We start from the raw sequence: 18,821 nt of genomic DNA on the forward strand, positions 1-18,821 counted from the left end.
CCTGCAAACAATATCTTCCCTATCCTAGAAGGTTGCAGTTAACATGTGAAAGCAGAACATTACAAAATATTTGTTCCAAAGCTAGCGGTCAGCTTCATCTTTAGTTCAAGCCAACCTGCTTTTTGGTTTAACTGGAGCAGAGTTCATATCTTTAATACTTAACAACTGGTGGAAACCAATTTGTTTTGGGAGGAGCAGGGTATCAGAACACATATTTAGAAAGATAGGTTTGGGGTTTGTGTTTTTTTGTAGCTACGGTTTGGTTTGGTTTTGTATAATGTTGTTGTTTTCCTTGTCTTCTTAATTTTTATACATATTGTTATAAAATCAGGTGGTTTTGGTTTTTTTAAATAAAGATAAATTATTCCCAGTGGTGAAAATAAAAGCACATCGAGAAGAGTTTCAGAAGAATCTTTCTAAACTCGGTGAATGAACAACAAAATTGCAAATGAGGTTCAGTGAAAGTGTAAAGTGATGCATGTTGATGGGTGGGAGGAATCATAATTCAACATAAACACTGCAAAGTCAGTGTGTGTGCGCCGTAAATAAGCTAATTTGCTGCTAGGGATTTTAAATAAATGAATCAAAATTGAAGCTGTCAATATAGTCTTAGCTTTATACAAATCTATGGTTAAACACCCTTAAAATACTGTGCACAATTTTGGTTCCCTCTTCCCAAAAAGGTTATTGTGCATCTGGAAATTATGCATTGTAACTGAATGGCAGGAGATTCTGGACAGATGATGCAGTATAGTATTTCATAGTGCAGAAATTAATAAACATAAGTATGTTAGGTGAATTAACTTCAGTGGGTCTGAACAAAATTTCATTGAATACTACTCCATGTTCTTAGGAGTCTAAAATGTTATATAAATCAGGGGCAGGGGGAGTTGGCTACCCAATTAATCTTTGGTTTCATGTGGAACAATCCCTAGGGATTCCATAGAAATCATCAAATGTCATCATTGTCTATTATGTTTGTATCATAATTATTGTGTGAGCCACTTTTCCCCCCAAAAGGGAGACTAAATTATGAAAATTGCAATAATTATGTTCAGTAATTGTGTTGTAGAAGGGTAGGCTTTCCACAACAACAGTGCAAAACGCAAGCAATGCAGGTCAATTTTACACTTTCTAGTCAGTGCCATTTAAGTGAATAAGCACCAAGGCATAGGCCTTTTAACTCTGGACCTGGTAGTAAATTAAACCCTTAAGGAAAAGAGCAGAAGTTAAAAATCACAATCAGCACAATGTAGCTTGCCATAACATGCATAATGCAGGCTTTCCAATTAGAACGCTGCAGTTTAAAAACTTTCTTTCTAGACTGATGAGAGAGCAATTATTTTAAGCAAAGTAAATGCAGTCTTCTGGCTCTGCTTCCAGTTACTTCTTGCTCCAATAGCAAAGACAAAGCTTTTGAAAACCATAGTTGCTATTGAATTTTGTATCAAAACAGCAGCAAAGAGAGCAATTTGTTGCTATAAACTCAAATCCTGCTAATCAATGGTATGCAGCCAGCCAAAACATTTGTAAAAGATGTAAGCAAAATCACATTTGGTAATCAATTTATAAAAGCAGTTCATTGGTCCTAAAGAAAAATCAATAGTGAGCTTAAGAATAGGTGATTGAAGATATGTAATATAACCATGCATTTTGTATACTTTCAAGATGAGCACTAACTAGGAAGTCTGTATTGGAGGACCATGTGAAGGTTTTCTTGCTATAAATTGGCTAATTAACATCTTTATGAAGATCTGTGGAAGAGGCTTGAATAATTATGCATGCTTATAGTCACTTCCACTTCTACTTAATTTTCTACTCTTTTCTATTTGGAATGGGTATACCTACATCACTGATGTGGATAGATTCCTCCAAGTTGGTAGGCCCACCACCTGCCTCCTTGATCCGTGCCCATCTTGGCTGATTAGGGAGTGTCCAGATGTTGCGCAGACCCCCCTGGTTGAAATTATCAATTTGTCCCTTGACACGGGGACATTCCCAGGGGAACTGAAGGAAGCAGTGGTGTGTCCACTCTTAAAGAAAACTTCATTAGATCCCTTAGACCTATCCAATTACTGCCCAGTTTCAAATCTTCCATACCTGGGTAAGGTAATTGAGAGAGCGGTTGCTGAATAGCTTGGTAGGTTTCTGGAGGAAACATTGGCATTAGATCCATTTCAGTCCGGTTTCCGTCCTGGTTTTCGGACGGAGACGGCTCTGGTTGCCCTAACAGATGATCTCCGTAGACAACTGGATCGAGGCGGGTCAGGACTGCTGATCCTTTTAGATTTGTCAGCAGCCTTTGACATGGTCGATCATGATCTTCTGGACCACCGCCTCGCAGACGTGGTGATACAGGGCATAGCCTGTAACTGGTTGTGCTCTTTTATCTCTGGTCGGGGACAGAGGGTGGCACTAGGGAGGGATATGTTGTCGCGCCACTCCTTGGTGTGTGGAGTGCCGCAGGGCGCAATTCTCTCCCCGATGCTTTTTAACATCTTTATGCGCCCCCTTGCCCAGATTAGCCGGAGCTTTGGGCTGGGCTGTCACCAATATGCTGATGACACTCAGCTCTATCTGTTGATGGATGGCCACACCGACTCGGCCCCGAACACACTGACCAGATGCTTGGAAGCTGTGGCTGGATGGTTTCGTGGGAGCCGATTGAAACTAACTCCTTCGAAGACAGAGGTCCTATGGCTAGGTCGGGATGGCATGGGGATGAGGGACCAACTCCCTTCTCTTGCGGGGGCCCAATTATTGCCATTGCCTTCCGTTAAGAGTTTGGGTGTAATCCTTGACACCTCCCTTTCCATGGAGGCGCAAGTTACAGCAACAGCCAAGGCGACATTTTTCCACCTTCGCCGCATCAAGCAGTTGGTCCCTTACCTTTCCCGCCCTGACCTGGCCACAGTGATCCATGCGACGGTCATTTCCAGGCTTGACTACTGTAATTCGCTCTACGCGGGGCTGCCCTTGAAGCTGTCCCAGAAACTCCAGCGGGTACAGAATGCTGCAGCGAGGCTCCTCACGGGGTCTCTGCCATGGGAGCATATTCACCCAGTGCTTTTCAAGCTGCACTGGCTCCCGGTGGAGTACAGGGTCAGATTTAAGGTGCTGCTTTTGACCTTTAAAGCCCTTCACGGCCTAGGACCCTCGTACCTACGGGACTGCCTCTCCTGGTATGCCCCATGGAGAGCCTCAAGGTCCATAAATGACAACACCCTAGTGGTCCCAGGCCCTAAGGAAGTTAGATTGGCTTCAACCAGAGCCAGAGCCTTTGCAACTCTGGCTCCGGCCTGGTGGAACGCTCTGCCTCATGAGACCAGGGCCCTGCAGGATCTGATTTCTTTCCGCAGGGCCTGTAAGACAGAGTTGTTCCTCCTGGCCTTTGGCTTGGAGCCAATTTGATTCCCTCCCTCCCTCTCTTTCTTTTTTCTTTTCCTTCTCCTCCTGCAATGAGGCTACATTTTAATATTTTAATGTTCCATTATTTTAATGTTGTATTTTACTTTAGTTTTTAAGTTGTAATCATTCATCTTGTTTTTATTATTGCTTGTAAGCCGCTCTGAGCCCAGCCTTGGCTGGGGAGGGTGGGGTATAAATAAAAAATTATTATTATTATTTCTATTTAATGTGATTTTTTTAAAAAGTGGGGGCACCTTTTTGTGTACGCCGATATCCTTGACACCAAGTAAGGACAGTTCTATTTTCCTTTCAAGACTTCAGGCAGCACTTCTGTTGTCAGGAGTTCTGCTTCAGCTGATTTGCCAGCAGCTACCTTATTTGGGGACGTGGGTGGCGCTGTGGATAAAACCTCAGTGCCTAGGACTTGCCGGTCGTATGGTTGGTGGTTCGAACCCCCGCGGCGGGGTTAGCTCCCGACGTTCGGTCCCAGCTCCTGCCCATCTAGCAGTTCGAAAGCATTTGCACCACTAAGTGCAAGTAGATAAATAGGTACCGCTTTATATCGGGAAGGTAAACGGTGTTTCCGTGCGCTGTGCTGGTGGTGGCTCGCCAGAGCAGCTTCATCACGCTGGCCACGTGACCCGGAAGTGTCTTAGGACAGCGCTGGCTCCCCGCCTCTTAAGCGAGATGAGCACGCAACCCCCGAGTCGGTCATGACTGGCCCGTAGGGGCAGGGGTACCTTTACCTTTACCTTAATGAAGGAAGCAGACTTGGCTACTGTCATTCATGCCATAGTTACATCCACATTAATCTACCATAACACAATCTGTGTGGGGCTGCCTGTAAAGTTCAGAAGCTTCAGCTGGTCTGCAATGCAGCTGCCTGGTTGCTTGTGAGATAAAGTAATCAGACCATAAGACATTTATTCTGTAACTAGCTGTGTTGATTACCAGTGTATTTCTGGACTGCTGCCTTTCATGCATTCACTGGTTTTGGTACCCAGATCTGCCCAGGCCTTGACACTGGCCACAGAGACCCTTTTCACAGGCCCACAATTCAGAATCATCTAGTTAGCAACCACAGAACCTTTCAGTAGTGGCTACATCACATTGAAACACCCAACCATGGGATGTGTGCCAGGGTCCTTGTCTGATTGTGTTCAAACAGGCCTTAAATACATTACTATTTGAAGTTGCTTTTAATTGGACTTTAACTGTTCCTGCTTTTTCCTCCCTGTCATCTGTGTTGTATACTTGTCTTATCTTTTGTTTTTATGATTTTGACTCTGAACTACCTTGATACTGCCTTTGGCCCTGAAAGGTGGTATAAAAATACCAAAATAGATAAATAAGTACAGTTTTTGTTGGCCTGTGAATCAGAGGCTGACCTTCACTTTGGCAATGCAATCATATTCACACTTGCCGACTGAACTAGTTTTCCACATGGATTGATTTTTACATAAATTAAGAATAATTTAGATGAATTGCAAATAAATGCTCTAATTGACAAGATATTATAGATTGCTTAGAAAGTTTAAAGTGGGATAATTATTGAAAGCCTAATTATCAGGCATGCCAGAAAAATATGTATTCCCAGAATTCTGCTCCTACCTGCAGCTTGAAAGCAGGCTTCTTCAAAATGGTGTCCTCCAGATGTTTTTGGACTGTAACCCATCACCCCAGCTAGCACTGGGACTGTTAGGAGTTATAGCTCAAAATATATGGAGCCACCAGACTGGATAAGGCTGTTTTAAACCTAGATAAAAATAACAAAGAAATAGTTGATAAAGAAGAATTTTCAGGAAGTAAGGATCTGGAATTATAGTATAGTTTACTTTTATGCCTACTTATGCCCAAAATGTCCCCCTTTTAACGAAGGTTAAAATACAAATACAGAATTCAAACTGCTGATTATTAGAGACACATTCCAAGACAAGCAGTTAACATAGGGTAGCAGGAAAGATTGTAGAAATAAATTATGTATTCCATGGTTGGTTGGTTAGTGGGTTTGTGATCACTGAATTCTTACTGTTTCTGCTCATGCAGGTTACTTCTCTGGGATTGTGACGACAGAAGCTACAGCTATTACATTGAAGTTTCCACTAACCAGCAGCAGTGGACTATGGTGGCTGACAGAACAAAGGTTTCCTGCAAGTGAGTTTAATTTTCTTCTATTTGTACCTCATCCCTTTCAAATCTAATAGAATGCTTGTACATGACTAACCATCCGAAACAAAAAGGAGGGCAGAATTTGCAGGGAAGATCCAGCAAGGATTAAAGTCTAATGGCTCCAGCCAGGCTAACATTGAATGGAGGATTCTGTTGTTGAACTAGCTGGAAAAGTTCCTTTGCTTGCCACCTAAGTACAGTCATTAGTCCCTTTGTCTAGGCAATGATTGTTGGCCCGAACAGTTAAGCACTGTCACCACAAGCTAATGGGTAGGCCTTCATCATCTGGCTGGAAGCTGGCTGCAGACTGAGAAGCTGAGAACCAGAGACATGCTGTGACTAATGTAGAATCGAGACCTTTCAAGGTGTTAAAGCTGTGAACACCTCCATTTTAAAGTCAGATTGTGTCTATGTGTGCATAAACCATTTATCCTAAAGATACCACAGTCTCTGCTGCCCCTCATTCTAAGGAAACTGAACCCTGGCTAAGCTCCTGCAATCCCTGGAATCTTGCTCCGCTTGGAGATTGGGGTGGCATGTAACAGTATATTACTAACAAAATAAATAAAAATGAAACGTTACTGATGATAAGAGACTGGGTAGGAATTTCCCTTTGCAGTGCCCAGCAGTTTTACACCACTTTCCATGGTTAGGAGATTGCTTTAACTGTGACAGGAAGAGCTGGAGAAACAAAACAACAATTTTTCTCCTTTATTTGCTGTATTTCTATTCCACCGTTCATTTTTAAGGGTCCCAGGGCAAATTACAGTGCAGTATTCACAGTGAAACAACAATAAAACCAATCATAGGACAATACCAGAACCAACTAAAACACCAATACCATGAAACAACTGTATTTCTGCAGCTGTGGAATTGGTCTGTTACAGTTGGTCTCCCCGCCCAACCTAATTTACCCCAAAAGGATATTAATATACTACTTTAATATCTCATAAATTGAGGGAACCACTTTGATAGGCCAATTCAGAATTAATTTTGACATTTGTTACATAAAGAAGCATGGAATCCTAGCTTAAAAAGCAGATTCTTCTAGTGACTCCAACTTGAAAAGTGAATTATTTGAGCAAAAGCAGTCTGCTTCTGCTGATGTTTTGTAGTGCTTCTGTTGCTGTTTCATATGTGCTTGGATAATGGCAGTCTCCTTCCTTGCCAATTCCTGTGTGCCTAATCTTGCATTGAAGATCTAATCCCTTGTTCATGTCATGAATTTATAGCATGAAGAATGATTGCAAAGTCCCAACTAGCTAGTTCACAGCAGGAAAAATAAGACAGACCGAAGGTAGCAAACACAAACTTCAACAAGCCTCTCTGATCAAGTGAGAGTGGCAAAGAAAATAATGCAGAGAGGGAGGGAGTAAAAGTAAATGGAATTCAGTTTACATGTCATAGACTGCATTTGATAGTCTAACCAAGTGTGAAAACTTCTTTTCAAGTCTGCTTCTGCTGCCTTTGGTCGATTTAATGGTATTTTAATGTAGTATTTTGTGTAAATTAATAATTTAGTACTCAAAGCCTGAAGTGACAGGCTATTTCTAAACTCCTCTTTTTACTCAGTCTCAAAAGGCTGGCAATGGAAATGATGGTATGTTTATTATCTTCACAGGAAAGCTTTCTGTCCTCCTTAAATGGAAGCCAATTAATGCACAGTGATTGTATAATTGTCATTTTAAATGCTTCATATAGGCTTTACAAAACCCTGCTTTCTGGCTAACTTCTGTTGTTTTCCACGCAGTATGACAGTAATGAAATCGATTCATGTTCTGTTCTGTCTAAAGGGCAAATATTTCTGATAAGTTTGCTTTGGTTTGTTAAGCTTGAACAATAGACATGTATGCTTGTTAAAAGATTTTGCGGATGAAGAGTCTAGAACTTGGATTAAAGGCTAAAAAAATGCAGTTAGTAGGGCTCAGATTGCTGCTATGATTAATTCTTTAAATGAGCATCTGCCTAAGACACTATGAACAATCAGGAAACATTACCGTCAGTTTAAAGGTTGGTCTTTGAAGTTTTTTGTTTGTTCTGCTATGAAACGCATACTGTTAATTGCATACTGAGCTGCTCTGTTGTCTTACGGGATTTGGCTACATATAATCAATCAAGTGCAGTGGTCCACTGATCGGCATATGAGTTCCTGGCGCAAGAATCCCCAACCTTTTTGGGTCTGCGGGCACACTTGGAATTTTCAAACTGTGTTGTGAGCAGCACCACGAAATGGCTGGAGTGAGAAGACGGGTTCTCACAAAATGGCTGCCGCTGGAGGTGTGCCCTGCCAGAAACAATGGATGTGCTCTCTGCATGCATTCGTTCCTGCTCTCTCCCTCTCTCTCTCCCAGACCCAAAGAATACATAAACACAGACGTCCTCAGAGTGAGAGAAACAGTCACAGGCTCAAAGAGGCGAAACCAAAACATGCAGAAATTTAGAAAGGGAGAGAAAACACACATGTGGGGGGCACACATGGGCATCCAGGGAGAGAACGCTCAGAAACATGTTTTGTTCTCTTGTCTCCCCCGCCCTTGGCTAAGCTTACTTTTTCTGTTTATCTTTTGAAACCTTCCTTTGCTTCCAGGCTTTTGGTGGTATATGATGACTCACTATTATGTCAGCCGAGCATTTGATAATTGACTTGCTTGTTGGTGATGATTTTTCCATTATTTGTCGACAGTGGTGCGATGTCTCTTGTTGAGGACTCTGTGTGCATTTTTTCATTTTTCAAAAAAACTTGGTTGTAGGTCACCTTGAGTCCACTCTGTAAGGCAGCTAACAAATTGAATAAATTATAATAAAGTAATATAATAATCTGGCCTATCAAGTACTGATACTGGAGAAAGAGAAAATGGGCTATCCTTTTAAAGTTGGCTTATCCTAGACTGTAGGAGATGTATTTCTGTGTGTGACATTCTTTGTGCTTTTGTCATATTTATGGAAATTTGCTGTGTTTGTACAGATGCCCAATGGCCCTTAGGGATGTGAAGCTTTTCTATATATTAAAAGAAGTCGGGGTTGTTTTTTTACGTAGAAAATTTCTTGGTTCACAGAGAGGCTGCTACCTGTGACGTGACTGTTCTGAGACTATATGTATAGTTACATTTCGCATTTTTATTTGATAATTTCCAAGAAAATTTGCTGTTGTGTGTGTGTGTGTGTGCGCGCGTGCGTGCGTGCGTGCGTGCGTGTGCATGTGTGGAGAGAGACAGAAAGACATAGAATGGATTTAATTTCAAAACATGATTTGCCTTCTGTGCTATAGGATTATTAATCTTGATATTCTACAGAGAAAAGAGAGTTGACAGGCCCAAATATCATGCACTAAAAGTGTGTCTTCGCATCAAATACCAGCCTTAAATCAGTGTTCTGGGAGAGGTGCATTTTTCCTCATAACTACAGGGAGAATTCTTTTCAATTAACTTTCTTATAGTGAGTGCTGGACTATTAGTGAGAACCGTAGAGGTTCACAGTTAGCTCTATTCCTATAGTGGAAAGAAAAATGTCTTGAAAAATAATTAGAATGAAATATGTAACTGGTTATTTCAAATCAATACATAAACTTGAACATTATTTGCTTTCACAGTTCCTGGCCATATGTACTTTTCTATCTATTCTCTCCCCTCTTAGATTCCATTCTATAGCTTTCTTACTCCTGTGATCTCTCTCCCCCCCCCCCCCCATTTTCTTGGGTCTATCTACTGCCCAGCTCCTGTTTAGGATCAGAACAGCTCTGTCAATGGGCATCTGCACATTATGGCAGCCCAGCCAATTCTTGCCAAAGCATTCACCGCCAATGGTACATGTTGTATGAGTTTTTAAGAAAACAAAGGGAAAATTGAACACCAAATGAAGTGTTTTCTCAAGAAAGAGTTGGGTTTGCTGAGACATACATTCACACCTGTGTCTGTACTTATATTGGATTAAACCCCATTGAAGTGCATGTGTTTTCCTTTGTGAATGTGAAAGGCGTGCTTGCATCCATAGATTTTCATGCCCAAGAAGTAGCTGGGATAAGGGATTGATCTTCCGATGTGGGTATTCACCAGATGTAGAAAACCCATGTACATATTGCATATTACATGTGAAAATGGAAGCAGATATATATTGCCGTGTGTGCACACTTTAAAGCTACAGTTACTAGCAGGTTCCTAATCTTTTTACATCTATGTAAGAAAAGCAACCCTGTGTTAGATCTCTGGAATTGATGTCTTTTTAGTGAAGCTGATTTTTCTCATTTAATTTTATTTTAAATATCAGCACAATGCTTGGTTTTCATGTTCATTTGTCCCCCTCCAGTAATTCTGTTTATAAGTGATGACCATTACAATGAAAGCTCCTTCAATAAATCGTAATTAAGCAAGCAGATCTTTTGACTAAATGTGGGTGCCCAATTAAATGCATAGTTACACTTGTGAAAGGTTGGCATTTGTACTCTTTAAAAAAAACAGACAGCTTTGCTTCAAAAGTCAACCAAATTGCTTTTTATTATTTAGTTTTGTGGTACTTGCTACTAAATGTCACCTGTAGAAAATTAAAAGATCCCACAAACTGTAGTTGAAACATCCATCTAGAGGAGTAATTGACGCTTTACATTTGCAACATTAGGTGATCTCTTTGAAAACCTTTTATCTTCTGTTTGTTCTTTTGATATTTATAAATGTTAACCAATGTAAATTATAGGGTTTGTGAACCTGGATACCCATAGTGAGGTCCCAAATGTTAAAATGTTTTTCTGAGTGGTGTAATACCTGTATTTAGTATGTCTGACTATAGTACCTTTCCTCAACTTTTATAGGCATTTAAAAAGCAACTGTCATTGTTAAGGTTGCATGAGAATCTAATTTCATACAACTTCCTTCACTAGGAATAAATTATTAACATGCATAACTTAGAGGCATCAATTCCTACATACATAGAACTCGAGTAAAGAGATGCAAGACCATTAGGACAATGGATGTTCATCCAAGTCTGTAAAACTATACAAGAAATGACATATTTTAAGGAGTTTTCAACAATGTAAGGGCATATAGCTTATTAAAGTATATTAAGATACTGAGTTTTTTTGGTCTCACTTCAAATATGTCATTATATAAAAATAAAATAATCTTTCATGGCTCCATGCAAATGGGCGCAGCCCTGGAGCTGGTTTCATGGGAAATTGCTCATCTCTGCAAACATAAAGAATTATTATTATTATTGGTTGAGCTAAGTGAAGCTTTTGGTTTTACTTGCCTGTTTAACATTTCACAGAAATGAGCCATTTTCATAAAGGTAGGGAATAAATTAGACCAATAATAAGGAATCTGAATACATTGTTCAAATGGTCAGGAATTTTAAATCTATATTTTGAGACTTTCCAAAGACCAATTTCTGTTTTCCTCAATCATGAGTAAGTACGCTTTATTTATTTAATGGCTTTTCAAAAATGCATAATAAATACCCAAACTTTTAAAACAAACTTTCTAATCAGAAGTAAGTATATTATATATACTTCGACAGTGTAATTTGCTGCCAAGTAGTGTGGTGGAGTTTCCTTCTTTGGAGGTCTTTAAGCAGAAGCTTGACAACCATATGTCAGGAGTGCTCTGATGGTGTTTCCTGCTTGGCAGGGGGTTGGACTCGATGGCCCTTGTGGTCTCTTCCAACTCTATGATTCTATGATTCTATATTCTCGATCAACTTTCTCATCAGCACCATCCATGATATTTGAACATCTCAATACATTAAGAATCCAAAGGTAATAAAAAATATATTTTACTGTAATCAGTTTATTTTTGCCAGTTTATATATATAAAAATATTCTAACAGTTACCTGAGATTGTATTATTGCCATAGACTGCACAGACTACTACATAGTTCTGAGCAAAAAATGAGTGGAAAATGCATGTGTCATCACTTAAATGTTCTAAATATTTTTGCCAATACCAGGTAAATAAGTTCTTAACAACAACAAAAACCATGCGCTACACACAGAATATAAAATGCAGAGAATGTGTGTGTCTTTTTAAAAATAACAATACACCCTTAAAAATATTCTTTAAAAAGTTAAATACATATAAAATACAATGTTGTAAATTGTTATATGTCAGACCAAGATAGATTAAGGCTGTCAACTCAGAACTCTACTGATGCAGAAATGGCAAGCTACACATTTATTATTTTAACATGTACCGGTAAGCAGAATTGTCACTGTAGAACTCTCTCATCAAAGCCTCACTTGCTGGATGCATTTCAGCTTGCTAGTCTTCCTCAGTGGTAGAAAATTAGAGAAATGTGCATGAAATAAATTCAAGTACAGCAAATCATTCATCTTCCAGGCTCAAGGGACAGGCACACTTAAATTCTCTCTTCCTACATTATAAAAACACTCAGTTAAACCATATACTCCCAAAGGGCATTTTCTGTTCTTAGAAGTGAAGAGGAAGACACTTTTTTGGGGAACAGTTCACCACAGAGAAGATCTGCATTCGTAGTTCTTCAATTTCCTTAACGTTCAACTCACCTTCATTTCATTCTACTTAATACTACAACATACCTGTGCTTTTTACAATCAAGAGCTATATCCATTTAATTGATTGATATGCTCTGATGCTCATATGCTCTGATCCCATGCAGTCAGTTCAGGGTGAAAGGCCAAGCCCATGAATGAATCGTCCGCTTGCATACTCCTGGTTTATATAGGACATATGCAATCAAAGTTTGACAGTTCAGATGTAGCAGCAGCCAGGAAAACAAGACGACCCTTGATGAATCAGACCAAAGGCCCATCTATTCAAGCATTCTACTCCCACAGTGGTTGACTGGAAGCAGAACGTAAGCACAATAGCACTCTCCCAATCATGTTCTCCAGCATAGTGCCTCTTATGCTGAATGAAATGCATAACCATCATACTTAGTAACCATATTCTTCAGGAACTGGTCTAATCCATACAATGGTTTCTCTAAACCATTATCATCATACAGAGCATGCAAGGAAATGCATGAACAATGGGATTCATTTATGTGCATTAAATCTGAAATGACCCAAATTTTCAGAACAACAATTATCTTCAAATTAGGTATCATCCCCAGAATTTCAAAAGCTGAAACCTTTTATCCCAATGTCAGCATGGAAAAAACCCCTGACCTCCTTTTGTAAAGCAAAGTGAGCCAGCCAGCCAGAATAGTTCCACAGAATGGAAGTTAGAGTAGAGACATATAAATTCATTTATCTGACTGTGGAAGAACTTCTGTGTGAAATTTGACAGGAGTAGCATAATATGAGTAGGGCATCTTTAATTATACATCTTTGAATTTCATCAGCATCTATTAGGACTTCATTCCAAAGAGCGTATCTTCTTTTCTCAAAAATCAGCTCCACATATTAATAATCCAGTAGGGCTACCTTTCAGTTTATTGGAGGCGGTGTTCAAATGTGAATGCTGGATGTTAAATGTTATGGTAATTGTTACATTTTATTTAACATCATTTTTAGCAGAAGCTGTCCAAAGAGCAAATGCTAGGTAGATTTTTCATTCAAAGTCTGTCCTCAATAATAAATAATCAAATGAAAGCTCTGTGAAATCTTTTAGGCAAGGCCTTGCATTTCATTAAACAGTATTTGTTCTAATTAGGACATTATTTGCACTCTGTTTTACTAACTGCTGTTGTGTAATTTCTGCGGCTTTCCTACCACCATCCACCTGTCTGGCAAAATGTAGTAAAACTTACACAATATTAAACTATTGATTCATTCTAGGTAGGTTTTACCAGGACAAATTAAATACATGAATCATAGAAATCAGAGAAGTAAAAGAATTATTAGGTCTTCAACTTTTCCCTGTGGGTTTATTCTGAGATTATTCCTTACAGTATATTTTCTAGAGTTTTATTGTCAGTCCAGTTTCATATGTCTCAGACGATATGGCTTTCACTACTTCCCGTGGGAAACTATTCCATAATTTAAAAGATAGCTGTCATTAGTAGATTTCCCCCCTTCACCTTATTGCAGTTCACTATTTTCCTTTGCATCTCCAGCAGTCCCTCTTCCCTTTTGAATTCACACTCTTGAAATATTGAACTTATAGACATTCATCCTGTTCCCCCCACCAGCTTAACAAATTGAAGGCACTATTTAGTTTTTAATCTTTTCTCATACCTTGGACTCTAAATCATTTTTTCCCCTTTATCCATAGCCTTCCAGTTCAATGTATATCCTTTTTATTGCGGTTCAGAAAATTGTATATTCGAACTACAGCCTCTTCCAAAATGGGGGAAAGTTTCTACGTCGGGGTGTGGTGACATCCTCAAAGTGCTTTTGCATTCGCATCTGTTAGGCCTTCCTTCCTCAGCTTAGTGCCAGTGCTGGCTGGGGCTGATGGAAGTTGTAGTCTAAAGGACACATCTGTGTAAGGACTGCACATTCACCCGCTACATTCTGTGCCCTCCCATGTATGTATTTGCCTTTCAATGTTAAAACAATTCTGTTTAAAATAAAATGAAAATGAAACATATTTAAATAATCAAAAAACCATTTAAAACTATCTAAAACATTTAGAACATCTGGAAACATCTAAAAGCAGATACCCTCATATTTACTAATTTCAGTGTTATCTATAAGCCATCAAAGGCCTGGATAAACAGGAATGCCTTCAAATAATTATATCCACACTTTCTGTTTTCCATGATTAACACAGTTTGAGCCAATTTCAAAACCATTTTGAATTCTCCAAACTAGTTAGTATTCACTATGTGTAATTTTGGTGCCTCACACTGTCTTCACAGGGTTGAGGGGATAGAATGAGCAAGGTGACAATCATTCGTGCCCCTTGGAAAGGGGAGTGGGGATAGTTGTGTAAGAAAAGGGAGGTTTATTTAGGGACCAAAAGCTTTTTAGTAGCCCCAAGATTTGTTATGTCAGCACATAAACACATAGGTTTGGTGAACATAAGGTGTTGTGTTCATATATTTAACCCAAACATATGTGACATACCACCAGACATACCTGTGTAGGCATAAAAAAGATGTTAAACTAAGGTTGTATGAAGTTATGGGAAGAAATGTTCAGGGCTCTGGTGTAGTCCCAAGAATGCTTGCTTGGGTCACCATTTGTGCCGTTCAGTCTTGATGAAAATTGTATCATAAACTGAGTTGTCATCTTTCCTAAGTTTAGGTTAACCAGTGCTTGGGTATGAATCATTAACAAACTACTGAGTTACACATTTTGCAAAATTCAGGTGCTTGTTTATCTTTTGACTTGTTTATTTTCCATTTGGAGGCGGTGCTACAATTTACTGCATTCCTTAGTGGTTTGACATATCAATTAGATGCTACCAACAGTAATGGAGGGGCAGTTGCTCTCACTGTGAAGTTTTTATGGCCAGGCTATGGAATAGCACCCCAAGGGAATGTAAAAGAAAGTATTGATAAATAACATGTAGCCTGGCAAAACAACAAAGGAGACTGATTAAAAGGGTGGGGTAGGTCCATCTAAAAGGCTGTCAGCTCTTTTTGTGGCAACTATATCTTTTGTTTTAATTGTAGTGGAGATCACTTGGGCTAGATTTATAACAATCTTGTGTTACTTACCCTAGTTGCAGATAAACGAGGAAGAACTCTCCCTAATATTTAAAAAAAAAAAAAAAAAAAAATTGCTGGCGCCATGAGGAGAAATGAGCAACAAGTTAAGGAAAGACTAAAAAAACATGGTTCAGTATTTATATTTCTACCTGGCTTATCCTCAAAGGCCAATAGTGTTGTTGTTGGCGGCAGCATTTGTCTGTCTCAAGAGACAATGGAGTGCACTTCCAGAAGTGAAGTGACCTCCCTGGGGAGTGTATATAGAGGTCCTGGTCTGCCCAGACAACAAGACTCTGCTCTTGGCCTTGCTGATGTGGTTCAAAGGAAAGCAGAGCAATATGTTTGGCGCCATCTTTGCTGGAAGGAGACATATAAGGTGCCGTCCAGCTTTCTTAGGGATTCCACTCTGGATTTGTGTAGGGTTTACTCCTTAGCCCAGGCATGTCCAAAGTCCATTTCGGGGGCCTAATCTGGCCTGCCAGCCAGTTTAATCCAGCTCCTGTGGCAGTTTATATCCTGGGTATCCTGGGTTAAAATCCTAAAAAAAACTTCAACAACTTCAACCCTAAAAAAAGGTCAACAACTATGGTTGGCCCTTTGGTCGGCTCTCATGGCCCTCTTTGAAAAAATCACTGCCTTAGCCTTTTCCTCTCATGAAGAGATCCCACAAGGCAGCAGAGGTTTAGGATCAGAGTTTACTTTCTCCAAGATCGGCTACCTTCCCAGGTTGACGTGCCCCATCTGCCTCTAATAGGGTAATGGCATCAAAATACTGTAATGCACGGTGTATTAAAACAGATCACTTTCAGAAGATAACTTGATATGAGCATTATTGAGCCTCTGAAGGAGAGCTGCCATAACAGTTCCCTCACTATTCTGACTCGTCATGCACGATGTCATTCTCAGCAGACCACAGACATGGAAACTGGTCAGAGGGTGGGAGGGTACTGCCCCCTCTAAACCTGCAAAATTTAAACAAGTTACTTAGTTTGAGCAATTAGTTTAGTTTTACCACACAATCCTGTCCATGGAAATAAGCTCCAGTTTCTTCACGATGGCTTACTCTCAGGAAAGTGAGTAGTATTGCAGCCTTAAGCAACTACTATCTTATTTAGTTAGATGAGAGAAGGCAGCCTCAGCTTAGACTTCCAAAATAGTGCTATGGTTTAAACTGTACCATGCAGCCCCCAAAACACAATGTGAAGGGCAAGTGTTGCATGAGATTAGATAATTGAGGTGGGGGGCATTTGAGACTCAAGTGAAGCACAAGGTGGATAACTATTTTATACTGCTGTATTTGCATTTGCATATATGCTCAGATAATTGATTTGTTTGAGCTCTTGTGGCAGAAAATGTGATGAATTGTATTATTTCCAGGGTTACCGTATTTTTTGCTCTATAAGACTCACTTTTTCCCTCTTAAAAAGTAAGGGGAAATGTGTGTGCGTCTTATGGAGCGAATGCAGGCTGTGCAGCTATCCCAGAAGCCAGAACAGCAAGAGAGATTGCTGCTTTCACTGCGCAGCGATCCCTCTTGCTGTTCTGGCTTCTGAGAGTCAGAATATTTTTTTTCTTGTTTTCTTCCTCCAAAAACTAGGTGCGTCTTGTGGTCTGGTGCGTCTTATAGAGCAAAAAATACGGTACATTATTAAATTTATTTAAGATTTCATACATGTGTTTATGTTTGTGTAAAACCATGGTTTTTCCAAGATGTTCCCAATTTCAAAGGTCCAGGTTATAATTGTAAAACATTTAGTATTTGGGTGTATAAATGTTGTTCATTATGAGTTTTGTGTTTTACACATTTTTCTCTTTCCTGAATTAATCAAAACACTGTTTTAAAATGGTGTCATCATTATTATTACATGAGCAGCTTTATAAAAAATGCCAAGGAAGTCAGTATAGACTTCATTAAATCTTTTATGTTGGATTTTCCGTTGTAATAAATATGCACTATCAGTTCCACGTTTTATTTCTGTTGTAACTCATGCGCCATAAAACTTTGTGGCAGTTTCACACAAAAAAGTGTGTTATTGATGATTGTAGGTTCCCTCTTTTTACAAAAATGTAAACATTTAGCTTCGAATCCATGTGCAAATTATGAGAGATATCTTATGGGGAGATTGGAGATGAAGGAATTAAAGAGGGAGCATTTCTGTGAGGGTTTTTCTTCTGTAAGACATTAGCACAACAACTTAGACAAAAGTTAAAGTTACACTTACACAACCTTTGACTCCCTAAACCAAACACTGTTAGGTGCAGTGGCCCAGCATGGGCTCCTGTTTTTCTGCTTGCCTTAGAAGCAAGACCCTGATGGAGCACAATCCCTGGCTTGGTGCATTGCAAGTTCTGAACAGGTCAGTGTGTCTGGCTGTTAAGCAAAAGGTTGGTGGTGCAAGCCCACTGAGGGACAGGATTCATGCATTGCAGGGGGTTGGACTGGATTGCCCTTGGAGTCCATTCCAGCTCTACAGTTCTATGATTCTATATAAGGCCTGAAGGAAAACGGAGCCCAATTTATTTGCCTGGAGTGCTCTCTGCCCAAGCCTCCCTCTTCTGAAAGTCTTTGCTTTCCCCCTCATTGCCAGCTGGATCAGATTATTAACCACATTGGGGCTTTATTGTTCTGATGATGATGCTCTGTTGTTTGCTTTTATTAATAGGGTTGTTTTTAATTTTATGTATCATTGGATTTTGTTCATCATTGGAAAATGTCCTGATGTGATGCAGGTCAGTTTACAAAGTGGATAATCAAATAAATAAATGCAATGAAATCTAAACTTACCCTTTTCTTCGTCTGTTCTCTTCCCAATGTCAGATTTTAAGTCCTTGGGACAGTGATTGGTTTGTTTTATTTATGTTTTAAAGTTCCATATATTTTAATGATGCTGTATAAAAATACATTAATCAGTACCTGATTGATAGTCAGGAATCTGACATTGAATATTTTTCTCTGTATCTAGCAAGAATTCAAGTTTCTAGGAAGACATTTCTCATTGAAAACCTTTAAAAAACTAGGGCTAGGGTAACAGCAAGATCTCCAAGGCCATGATATTATTTGCTGCACAAATGCATAGTAAACAGCTAGGTGAACAGATACCTCAGCTGTAATTATTTAGCTGCCTATTTGTTCTTTCATTTTAAGTAAATTACTTCCCTATGTTGTTCTGAGTATTTTAAACAGAAACAGCCGCTTCCATGCATGAATCTGATAGAAATGTATTAAAAATAAATTAGTCCAAGAAAGACTAATTGCTAACTCCTCAGAGAATATATAGGCAGAGATTTTGCTATGCTGGTTTCATTGCCAGAGACGGAAGAAGTAACATTTATTGGAATGCCACAGTTGTTGGCATGTTTAACACTTTTGAGTCATTTGGGAACTGAATATTTCTCTTTAGGTTTTTGTTTTTGTTAAGCAACTATCTTAATAATTGATGCATAAGCCAGTCATGTAAGTATAACACCTCTAACAATGTGAGATGCTTGTTCATATTACATTTTCTTCAGAACACTGATTATGCATCTTTAGTTACCTTTATTATCATTTATGATCTTCTGTTCTGTATTTTTAATTAGTACAGGGAGTCATATTAGTTCATTGTCACATCAATAGAATGTATATTTATGTTCCCATTAGACGACATTTTCCAGTTTCTCTTAACAGCTCAAAAGGGAGA

General features: G+C 39.3%; 1 protein-coding gene across 4 annotated transcripts in view; it reads left to right on the forward strand.

Annotated features, from left to right (window-relative positions):
• BTBD9 (BTB domain containing 9) overlaps positions 1–18,821 on the forward strand; it is a 144,573-nt gene that overhangs the window by 105,603 nt on the left and 20,149 nt on the right. For all 4 annotated transcript variants that reach the window (XM_083434499.1, XM_083434497.1, XM_083434500.1 and 1 more), the window contains exon 9: positions 5,455–5,562. In XM_083434499.1, the coding sequence (XP_083290625.1) occupies positions 5,455–5,562 (108 nt within the window). The remainder of the gene's footprint in view (positions 1–5,454; positions 5,563–18,821) is intronic.

This window comes from Podarcis tiliguerta (assembly GCF_965153285.1).
Source record: "Podarcis tiliguerta genome assembly, chromosome: 3".
In the NCBI taxonomy this organism is placed as follows: Eukaryota; Metazoa; Chordata; class Lepidosauria; order Squamata; family Lacertidae; genus Podarcis; species Podarcis tiliguerta.